This window comes from Pituophis catenifer, unplaced genomic scaffold, assembly GCF_029215685.1.
Source record: "Pituophis catenifer annectens isolate HBS135680 unplaced genomic scaffold, rPitCat1.0.hap2 SCAF_4, whole genome shotgun sequence".
NCBI lineage: Eukaryota > Metazoa > Chordata > Lepidosauria > Squamata > Colubridae > Pituophis > Pituophis catenifer.
In genome coordinates, this window is record NW_027256884.1 from 115,991,322 (window position 1) to 116,003,569 (window position 12,248).

Genomic DNA, 12,248 nt, shown 5'->3' on the forward strand with positions numbered 1-12,248 from the left:
CACCCATAGACCAGGTCCAACACACACAGCAATCCCCAAACATACTCCCACCCACCACAGTTCTCCACCCCTAAACCACCCAAACATCCACACAACAGACCAAGTAATACTGTCCAACAGCTCACTGATGGTGGCCCTTTAGTTCATTGTTGAGTACAATTATAGCTCATAATTATAGTTCATCAAGAATCATAAGGTACAGCACTTAATGATAGTCATAGGGTACAAATAAGCAATCAGGAAACAATATCAATATAAATCGTAAGGATACAAGCAACAAAGTTACAGTCATACAAGTCACAAGTGGAAGGAGATGGGTGGTGGAAACGATGAGAATAGTAGTGCAGACTTAGTAAATAGTTTGACAGCGTTGAGGGAATTATTTGTTTAGCCGAGTGATGGCGTTTGGGAAAAAACTGTTCTTGTGTCTAGTTTTTTCTGGTGTGCAGTGCTCTATAGCATCGTTTAGAGGGTAGGAGTTGAAACAGTTTATGTCCAGGATATGAGGGTCTGTAGATATTTTCACATTTTTGACTCGTGCAGTATACAAGTCCTCAATGGAAGGCAGGTTGGTAGCAATTGTTTTTTCTGCAGTTCTGATTATCCTCTGAAGTCTGTGTCTGTCTTGTTGGGTTGCAGAGCCAAATCAGACAGTTATAGAGATGCAGATGACAGACTCAATAATTCCTCTGTAGAACGGAATCAGCAGCTCCTTGGGCAGTTTGAGCTTTCTGAGTTGGCGCAGAAAGAACATTCTTTGTTGTGCTTTTTTGATGACTTTTTGATGTTAGCTGTCCATTTTAGATCTTGTGATATGGTAGAATCTAGAAATTTGAAGGTCTCTACTGTTGATACTGTGTTGTCTAGTATTGTGAGAGGTGGAAATATAGAAGGGTTTCTCCAAAATCTACCACCTCCAAGGTCCCTTCCAACTCTGTTATTCTATGTTAAGAAGTCTGGGATAGGACTCTTATGAATAATAATGGTTATTTGGTTGTTCATTTTAGTTGCTTAAGGCTGTGGCTCCATTGTAGGATTTGTTTTTCAATGAACAAAAGTAGGCTGCGGTTGTTAATGATTAAATGCGCTTTAGCTAATGGCGATAATTCATGATCATGACAACTCATTATTCTGCAAAACCATTTGCATTTTCAGCCTGGGAATGTCAGTTACAGCTGTTCGTTATCTGATTTTCTCTTTTTTTTAAAAAAAAAAGAACTTTTGGTCTTGTTTGTTGATACTTATTGAAAGTTTTGTTCAACTGCAGATTTTAAAATATTGAGTTGATATCCACTTTTGGATATTGAGTTGATATCCACTTTTTAGCGTTGGGATAAATTAAATTCACAGGGACATTTCCTATTTTTCACACAGTCCTTTGCTGTGTGACCTGAAATTAAAATATAACTGACAAGGTTGTTGTGAGAATAAAATAGACTAGGTAGGAGAAAAACATATGCTCTATGTCAGCCTGGAAAAAGAGCAGTTCTGATATATACTAAAGGATAAATGTGCAAAACCTTTTCTCTCTTCCATTCATCCTTACAATTTGCCATTAACGGATCTCATTATATTCACTGACGTTACTGTAAGTGTCAGAATTTGTTTTTGCTTATTATGAGTCAAGCTTCTACAATACAAATGATGCTGAAAAAAATATGAACAGCTGCCATACAGATAACTGTGTCTTACGAGAAAAATACAGGCTGTTTGTCCTAAACCATATTGGTAGTCCTCGACTTACAACAGTCCACTTAGCGACTGTTCAACGTTACAACGGAACTGAAAAAAGTGATTTGTGACCATTTTTCACACTTATGACCGTTGCAGCATCCCTGCGGTCACGTGATCAAAATTGAGATGCTTGGGAACTGACCCGCATTTATGACCGTTGAAGTGTCACGAGAGGTCATGTGATCCGATCAGCAAAGTCAGTGGGAAAACCAGATTCACTTAACAACCGTGTTCCTAACTTAACAGCTGCATTGATTCACTTAACAACTGTGGCGAGAAAGGTTGTATAATGGGGCAAAATTCATTTAACGGATTTTTCACTTAGCAACAAAAATTTGGGGCTCAATTGTGGTCGTAAGTCGAGGATGTCCTGTAGTTAAAAACAAATGTAGTCCCTTGACAGTTTGCAGAGTTTGTACGACACTTTCACTGTTTGTGGTGATCATTCTTTACAATATACAGTATATGTAACTGTAACCTCTTTTAAAGAGTATGCACCAGATTTTTAAGTAGGCCTTTCTCCTAGTTCCGTGATGGCGAATCTATGGCACGCGTGGCACACGGAGCCATATCTATGGGCACGCGAGCATTGCCCTAGCTCAGCTCGAGTGGGCATGCGCCCTGGCCAACTGATTTTTGGGCCTTCTGGGCCCACCGGAAGTCGGGAAATGGGTGGTTTCTGGACTCTGGAGGGCCTCCAGGGGGTGGGGAAGGCCATTTTCGCTCTCCCCAGGCTCCTAAAAAGCCTTTGGAGCCTGGGAAGGCAAAAAATGGGCCTTCCGGTCCCACCAGAAGTCGGGAAATGGGCCGTTTCCGGACTCCAGAGGGCCTCAAGGGGGGTGGGGAAGGCCGTTTTTGCCCTCCCCAGGCAGTTTTGCCATCCCCAAGCCTGGAGACGGTGAAAAATGGGCCTACTGGGCCCACCGGGCCATCATGTGCTAAAAGTGGGAGGAAGTGTGTGGGGGGGGGATTGTGCGCGCATGCGTGGGGACCAGGGCACATTGAATTATAGGTGAGGGCATGCACCCACGCGACCCCCCTCCGCCACCCCCGCTTTTGGCACGTGACAGCAAAAAGTTAGCCATCACTGTCCTAGTTAAAATCTGGTAGTTACATAGAACTAGCCCTAGTGATGGGAAACTGAAATTTCTGCTTTGTAAGTAAGTGACATAGATAATAGATTTATCTGGCGTGACATCAGTGCAGAGGTGAAACTCAGTCCAGCTACTGGGCGTGTTGATGGAGACATTTGAGGAGTTGTGAAACCAAGGGGAAGTTTTTGGTTCACATAAAACAAAGCCATCAAGGTGGGGTTTGAGGATTGATGGGGGTTGATAGTTCATACTTTGGTTAGGAAAAAATGTAGTTTCAAGGAAACACCTATTTTTGCACCTATATGTTAGAAGACAGGAATACAATATAGAAATAGCACTTACCGTATTTTTCGGAGTATAAGACGCACTTTCTCCCCCCTAAAAGAGGGTGAAAATTTGGGTGTGTCTTATACGCTGAATGTAGCCCTGCCCACCTGCTGGCCCCCACCCTTTGGCCTCTGCCTCCCAGCAATTTGCCTCCTTGCAGCAAACAGCCCGTTTCAGTTTCAGCTTCAGCACAGCCTGATTAGTACAAGCAGCTGATTGACGGTTGAATCGGCCTCCCAGCCATCAGCTGTTTCAGGCTGCAGGGATTGCCATTGCCTATTGCCACCTCCACGAGCCCCATTTTCAGCCTCTGCTGTTTGCTGTTTGCTGCAAGGAGGCAAATTACTGGGAGGCAGAGGCAGATTTTTTTTTCTTGTTCCCCCCCCCCCCCAAAAAGGTAGGTGCATCTTATAGTCCAGAGCATCTTATACTCTGAAAAATATACCATTTTGCAGTGCTTTTACAGCCCTCTCTAAACGGTCTACAGTGTCAGCCTATTGCCCCCAACAATTTGGGTCCTCATTTTATTGACTTCAGAGGGATGGAAGGTTGAGTCAACCCTGAGCTTGATGAGATTTGAACTGCCAAACTTCTGGCAGCAGTCAGTCAGTAGAAACAGCCTGCAATTCTGTATTCTAACCACTGGTCAGAACTAAGTATGGGTTAGGTACTTCCAAATAGACCTCTTCCAATTAAAAAAAAATACCTAGTATCTTTTATCAATAAAGAGAGAAGTATGCACCCGTAGCTAGGCTATTAAAGAAGGGACGCACAGACCTACTACTATAACTACTGCTACTGCTACTACTACTTGGCGTAATATTTACTGGGAGGCGAAAACAGCTGTTAAGTGAGACAGTTAAGTAAAATGGGACATTTTATTCTTGCCGCAGTTGTTTAATGAATCACTGCAATTGTTAAGTTAATAACATGGTTGTTAAGTCGATCTGGCTTGCTTGTCAGAAGGTTACAAAAGGTGAACACATGACCCCAGGACTCTACAATCATCACAAATATGGGTCAGTTGCCAAGCATCTGAATTTTGATCACATGACCCTGGGGATGCCACAATGGTCCTAAGTCACTTTTTTCAGTGTTATTCTAACTTCGAACGGTCACTAAATGAACTGTTGTAAATTGAGGACTACCCACACTAAGCAAGGCAATGGTGAAGTGAGCCATACCTGACTTTATGACCAGTTTTGCCACACAAAAGAATTATTAAGCAAATCGCTGCAGTTGTTAAGTGAATCATCTGGTTGTTAAGTGAATCCAGCTCCCCCCCCCCCCCAATTGATTTTGCTTCTTAGAAGGCTGGGAAGATCACAAGCGGTGATCACGTGACCTTAGGATCCTGCAACCATCGCAACCATCCTGCAAGCCAATTCTATTTAATTCTGCTTTTAAATTATTTTAAATTTTGTATTGTATGTATTTTAATTTTGGCTGTGCACCGCCCTGAGTCCTTCGGGAAAAGGGCGGTATACAAATTTAAATAATAAATAAATAAATAAATAAATAAATAAATAAATAAATAATAAATAAATAAATAAATAAATAAATAAATAAATAAATAAATAAATAAATAAATAAGTATATACAAGCTGGTTGCCAAGCACCCAAATTATGACCGTAGACCATGGGGATTCTGATCGCCTCACAATCAGGACACTGTGAGTTCGATCCTAGGTAGTGGCAGGTATTTCTCTCTCTGGGCACAATGAGTAAATATCAGCTGTGAACTCTGTGTTGGTGACAGGAAGGGCATCTGGCCAGCAAACACTCAGCTCCATTCAGTTGCCCCGACTCCACCCCGATGCAAGGGATTGTTGTTGTTGTTAGTTGCGAAGTCGTGTCCGACACATCGTGAACCCATGGACAACTTTCCTCCAGGCCTTCCTGTCCTCTATCATCCCCCGGAGACCATTTAGACTCAGTGACTCCATCCAGCCACCTTGTTCTCTGCCGTCCCCTTCTTCTTTTGCCCTCAATCGTTCCCAGCATTAGGCTCTTCTCCAGTGAGTCCTTCCTTCTCATTAAGTGGCCAAAATATTTCAGTTTCATCTTCAGGATCTGGCCTTCTAACGAGCAGTCAGGGTTGATCTCTAGGATGGACCGGTTTGATCGCTTTGCAGTCCAAGGGACTTGCAGGAGTCTTCTCCAGCACCTTAGTTCAAAGGCCTCAATTCTTTGGCGCTCAGCCTTTCTTATGGTGCAACTTTCACAGCCATACATTGCAACTGGGAAAACCACAGCCTTGACTATACGCACTTTTGTTGGCAGGGAGATGTCTCTGCCCAGACTCCACCCTGATGCAAGGGATTACAGAGTCATTAAAAGACAAAAAACAAAAACAAAAAGATCATGGGGATTCTGTGAGGTATGAGAACTGGTCGTAAATCACTTTCTTTTAATAGTGCTGTTGTAACTTTGAACGATTGCTAAATGAATGGCTGCACCTGCGTTCATATATTTTAATCTTTCTAACCATTTTTCTCCCAGTAAGCTTCCTCATTCCGCTGTAAGCAGGGTTAATGGTTTTATTTATTTTTTTCTTGAGATACATCATTCCCACGCACCCAATTTCTTATTTCACGGTGTCATTTGGAGGAGGGATCACCGGGTGTCCTGCTTTCCATGCTGATTCTTTTGCCATTATGTATATGAAAGGGTTAAGGTCAGGGGTGGGTTCTACTTACCTTTACTACTGGTTCGCAACGGGATTGGGAATGTGCGCTGGCTTTGCTCACGCATGTGCTGACCTTCTGCTCATGCGTAGAAGCTTCTGTGCATATGCAGATTGCCTATGACGACATCCGGGATGGTGGGCGGAGCCTCCTGACGGTTTTACTACCGGTTCTTGCGAATCGGTCCAAACCGGGGGCAACCCACCACTGGTTAAAGTGGAAAACCTACAGCTGCTTTTTTTAGAAATATCCATGTTAATTACCTACAATATTGTTTCCAGTGCTACAAGAAAGTTATATGTCTTTCAATCTAGATCAGTAGATGGATAAATGGATGGAAGGTCTGTAGATTCTTGTCTTGTTGTTCATTTCTTTCTTTCTTTCTCTGCTTCCTCCTGCCTTTCCTACTTGTGATAGTCCACTGTTTTGATGATCGATAAAGAAACATCAAGTGGCATTTTTATGCCAGCTGAACTGAGTGAGCTGTGGCGTTTATCCTGATCTGGATATTGGGGATTGATTGGAAGTAACTTTCCTGGGTGCAAAGTTAAACTGGAAATGACTATAACCCAGCGATGGTTAACCTTTTTAGTGCCAAGTGCCCAAAGTGTGTGCACATACGAATGCACGCACATGTGCCTGAACCCTCAAAATGCAATGTGAGCGTCCCCCGCACATACATGCGCATCCCCATGCATGCATGCACATCCCTTGTGCATGTGTGCGCATCCCCTGCACGTGCGTCCTGCTCCCCTGCACCCCATTTTGGCTTCCAGATTGGTGCAGGAGGCTTTCCAGGCCCAAAACGGGGCGCGGGGGGATCTCACGCAGCACTCCCAAGCCCCATTTTGGTTTCCAGGTTGATGCGGGAGGCAGAAATGGAGGAGAAAGGTAGGATGCGCTGGAGGGAACCTGCAGAGTTCGAGGAAGGACCAGCCCACCCACGCATGCATGGCAGAGACCCGAAGACCAGCTGGCCGGTGGGAGGCACACACGTATGCGTGGTGGAACTGGGCTGGGGCGACGGCTGGCATGCCCGCAGAGAGAGCTTTGTGCACCACCGGTGGCACGCATGCCATAGGTTCACCATCGCAGCTATGACCAATTAAGTTAAAAATTCTGTTGAGATCTTCATGGGTATGTCCATGCAATTTTTATGGCAATCACGTGGAAGTGGTTTGCATTTCTTCTGAGATGTTTTGTGACCTCGCTTTCAATCTTTTGAATTATCGGTTGTCTCCCATCCAAGAACTAACCAGGACTGGCCCTGCTTAGCTTCCCTTAAATAGTTTTTGTTTAGCCTCCGAATGATCCAATTTGATTTCCTGTTGCTAAAGACCAGAGGGAAGCCTCCTTGCTTCCTTTTGTGGTTGTTGTTTTTCCAAATAGGGACCTTAGTCTCATCCAATAATTCTCTCTTCCTCTGCTATTGGGTGCCAGCAATGGGAAGAAGTGATTTATGTCCCAGTGCTTAAGAGGTGGCTGAACAGCTGAGTGCTGGGAAATAACACTCCAGGAGCTGCTGCAGATTAGCCAGCCATAATTTACTGTGAGCTGAGCTCCACTTCACTCTCATGTTAGATTTCTTCCTCCAGCAGCTGGATCTTAAAGTGTATTTGCACCTTTTTCTAAAAAAGGAATATTGCTTTGAACGATGCCAGCAGGTAGAATACTCGAACGAGGTTTAAAAAAATATTTGCATATTAAAGTTGGACGTTGGAGTTGATTTATTCCATTGGTTTTTTTTTTTTTTTTTAAAAACCTAGTTTGTAAAGAGATGGTCTGAGGGCCAAAGCTTCTTTTCCAGGCCTGTTTATTGACAACGAGCGCAGGAACTGGGAGAGAAGACTGAGTAAATCTATAGGGATGGAATATTCTGTTGCTGCTACTCAACTGAGTAATTTTGCTCTTGGCTTTGTTGGAAGTAATGTCCATCTGGGTTCAGTTCCAAGTAGACAGAAAGACACTGGAAACATGGTGGCAGTTTGGAAAGATGGTTTTTAATGGTGGACAGGACCACATGGTTTGAGATCCTGGGCAAAAAAGGCACATGAAGTGGAGATAGGGATATATTTATACACTCCCTTGGGCCCTGCCTTACTTTCCTCTTTCTGTACAAGAAATGTATCCCATTGGCTGTCAGACTTCCAGGGGGTGGGGGTCTTAGCTGACTTTGTAGGCTGTCTGTGTCCCAGGCTTGGTTGAGCCTTGCTGGGTGATGTAATCTTCCCAGGTGCCATGTGATAAAATGGGTAGAGGGCTAATTCTATCATGTCCTGAGGGCCTATGTCTTAATCCCATCACCCTAGAGCTGAAGTGGGGGGCAGGGAGCTGCAGGAAGCTGCTTTGTCTTTAAAAACGTGTTTCTCCTTTTCTCATATAGTATTCTGCCTCTTTAATATTTCCTAGAATATTTCATTCTTCTAAGAGGGGGGTGGGTGCTAACTTCCTACAGCTTCCTTGTTGGAAACCTTGAGCTGGAGACTTCCTTCCATGAGATGAGGATGTGCTTCTGCGTTTTGTTGTAGGGACCCCTTCTTAATAAAACTTGATGTTTTCATTCGTTGTTTTTCTTTAAAGGAATACGCAGACATGCAAGAGGAGAAATTTTGAACTGAATTCTTGGATATTCAAGCATACCCTTACAAAAAAGTCCAGACAGTTCTAATGCCAGAAGTGTTTATTCTGCCATTTATTTATTTATTTAAAATGTATATCCTTTGGGGCAGGGCTGAAATCCAGCAGGTACTGACAGGTTCTGGAGAACCGGTAGCGGAAATTTTGAGTAGTTCCGAGAACCGGCAAATACCACCTCTGGCTGGCTCCAGAGTGGGGTGGGAATGGAGATTTTGCAGTATCCTTCCCCAGGAGTGGGGAGGGAATGAGGATTTTGCAGTATCCTTCCCCTGGAATGGGGTGGGAATGGAGATTTTGCAATATCCTTCCCCTGGAGTGGGGTGGGAATGGAGATTTTGCAGTATGCTTCCCCTGGAGTGGGGAGGGAATGGGGATTTTACAATATCCTTCCCCCAGGAGTGGGGAGGGAATGAGGATTTTGCAGTATACTTCCCCTGGAGATGGGTGGGAATGGAGATTTTGCAGTATCCTTCCCCTGCCATGCCCATCAAGCCACGCCCACCGAGCCACACCATGGCCACCAAGCCACGCCCACAGAACCAGTAGTAAATAAATCTGGATTTCACCACTGCTTTGGGGGGTGAGGCTTTAATTTGCCTATCACCAATTCTTTCACCCCATATGTGCCATAGATGGAAGCAGATGAGTATTTACAAGAAACAGTTTAATAACTCCCTGCAAGAGCTGTTAAATCTGTCCTACAACTAGAGGGTTGACTTGTATTCATAACTCTTTGGGAAAATCTCCCTTATTGATCAAGTACGTGCTCTGTTTTTTCCATTGATTGTCCTTTGTGGAATAAGATTTGCTTCCCTCTTCATTTTCAGTTTCTCTATTTTTGTCTATTTGGTTTAGGTCTGATGCCGAAGCTGGTCAGAGCCCTCAGTATGGGTTTGAACCTCTGCCTCAGAAGATCTGCCTTATCTGTGGTGATGAAGCTTCTGGGTGCCATTACGGTGTCCTCACCTGCGGAAGCTGCAAAGTCTTCTTCAAAAGAGCAATGGAAGGTATTCTTACAGTGGCTTTTCTTCTTCTGGTTGTGTTAATTTAAATTTAATATTTGTTGGTAGACTGGTAGATAATATATGCCAACAGCATTTCAGCAACAGATAGTATGTGTGTCTGGATATATATGTACGGTATGTGTCTTGGTGGGTGTATATTTCTAAAAAGGGATAAAGGAACTCAGGTTTAGCACCACAGACACAGGTGCTGATTGTAGGACACACTACAAATTGCTGGTGTGGATGAAGAGGGAGAGGGAGAATGAGAGGGAAGAAAGGGGGAGGAGGAGGAGGAGAAGAGATAGGTGGAGGTGGAGGTGGTTGGAGGTTATTTCTATAATATGACCTTGGGCATATACCCATCATATTGCTAGAGAACCAGAGGAACTGAAATAAACCAAAGAAGTCATTAAGGATGAATGTGGAAACAGATTTCCAATGAAGAAAAAATAGAAGAAATAGATGTCAGAACTACCGTATTTTTTGAAGTATAAGACGCACTGGACTATAAGACGCACCTACCTTTTTTGGTGAGGAAAACAAGAAAAAGAAGTCTGCCTCTGCCTCCCAGCAATTTTGCCTCATTGCAGCAAACAGCAAACAGCCTGCTTTACTTTCATTTTCGTTTTCAGCATAGCTTGATTAGCACAAGGGGGAAAAAAATCTGTTCCTTGCAGCAAGTAGCAGAGGCCTGCGCAAAACAGCTGAGAGCAAAACAGCTGAGAGTTTGATTTTTAATTTTGATTTTATTGAACTTCTATATCGCCCTTCTCCCAAAGGACTCAGGGCGGTGTACAGCCATGTTAAAACACATATAAACTCACAAAATTTAAAAACAATTTAAAATGAATATATAAAAATTTGGCCCATAAAATTAAAAGCTAACAAACACCCAATTTAAAATTCATATTTAGCCAGCCCGGCATGTTGGAACAAAAGAGTCTTAAGGGCGCGGTGAAAGGTACGCAGGTCGGGGATCATATGAACCTCTAGGGGCAACTCATTCCAGAGGGCTGGTGCCCCCACAGAGAAGGCACTCCCCCTGGGTGTTGCCAGTCGACATTAGCTGACGGCACCCTGAGGAGCCCCTCTTTGTGGGAGCGTATTGGCCGGTGGGAGGCTATCGGTGGCAGAAGGCGATCTCGTATATACCCAGGTCTATACCGATCCAATTGAAAGGCCGATCCTATCAACTTGTGCTAATTAGGCTGTGCTGAAAGGAGCTGTTTTTTCTTGCTGCTTGCTGCAAGGAGGTAACTGCTGGGAGGCAGAGGCCAAAGGGTGGGGGCCAGTAGGTGGGCAGGGCTACATTTGGTGTATAAGACGCACCTAAATTTTCACCCCCTTTTAGGGGGGGGAAAGGTGCATCTTATACTCCGAAAAATACGGTAATCATGGAAATGACCAAGAAGAGAAGTTAAAGCCAAGAAGGCTAAAAAGCCAAAAGAAAATATTTAATGAAGTATTTCGGAGAGTTGTTCGAAGATACAAGTAGAAGTATTATAACAACATTTGTGAAGACTTTGAAGATGAAAACAGATATGGAACAAAAGGAAGGGTTCAAAAAGTTATCTGAAATTAGAAGAAGATTCCAACTTCAACCTAAAGGATGCCAATGGACAAACAGCTGATTCAAAAAAATATCAAAGATGGGAGAAATATTCTGAAATACTGTACAAGATATTTTAGAAGATCTTCCCTACTTACAAGAACCTCTAGTATTAAAAAAACTAAGTTAAATCAGTCCTCCAATCTTACTGAGTCAGCTGCAGGAGCTGATGGAATGTTCCCTGAAATATGGCAAGCAATAGAAGAAGAATGAGTAAAGATTCTAGCTTAGCTATTCCTGTAAATTTGGAGAACAACACAATGGCCAAAAGATTGGAGGTCAATCAATATTCTAATATCCAAAAAGGAGAATTAACAGCATGTGTCAACTATCATATAGTATTCTTTATTTCATGCACTAGCAAACTATATTTTGGACATGTGATGCGATACCCAGAAAAATACGGCATCCTTCACTTACCGTATTTTTCGGCGTATAAGACGCTCCGGATTATAAAACACACCTACCTTTTTTGGGGAGGAAAACAAGATATACGCTAGTGCATGGATATGGGAAATAATATGAAATTTTACTAGTTCGGAACTGTTTTAATTTTTTTTCTTTGCATAGATTGGTATTGTAATCAGAATCAGTAAGTTATTCAGCACGCAATCTGTTAGATGTAAAGCTTCCGCCACCCCTCTTTATTTTCCTTCAGGTAATGTTTTAAGTTAGTGAAATGCTTTTTAAATTCCAGCTGATTGTTGATTCTAGACAGAAATTTTACAACAAAAGGACACAAAGAAGAAAATAAGACTCATAAAACACTCACAATAACTCTGCCTCTGCCTTCCAGCACAGCAAACAGTCTGCTTTACTTTCGTTTTCAGCACAGCTTGATTAGCACGAGGAAAAAGCAATTTGCCTGCTTGCAGGAGGCCCGCGGGGCAATAGGCAATGGCAATCTGCAGCTTGAAACAGCTGGGGGTCGGGAGGCTGATCCAACAGACAATCAACTGCTTGTGCTTATCAAGCTGTGCTGAAGCTGAAACGGGCTGTTTGCAGTTTGCTGCTTGCTGCAAGGAGGTAAATTGCTGGGAGGCAGAGGCCAAAGGTTGGGGGCCTGTGGGTGGGCGGGGCTACATTTGGTGTATAAGACGCATCCAAATTTTCACCCTCTTTTAGGGGGGAAAAAGTGCGGCTTATACTCCGAAAG

General features: G+C 43.4%; 1 protein-coding gene across 2 annotated transcripts in view; it reads left to right on the forward strand.

Annotated features, from left to right (window-relative positions):
* Positions 1-12,248, forward strand: part of PGR (progesterone receptor) — a 99,548-nt gene that overhangs the window by 4,442 nt on the left and 82,858 nt on the right. For both annotated transcript variants that reach the window (XM_070942887.1, XM_070942888.1), the window contains exon 2: positions 9,335-9,486. In XM_070942887.1, the coding sequence (XP_070798988.1) occupies positions 9,335-9,486 (152 nt within the window). The remainder of the gene's footprint in view (positions 1-9,334; positions 9,487-12,248) is intronic.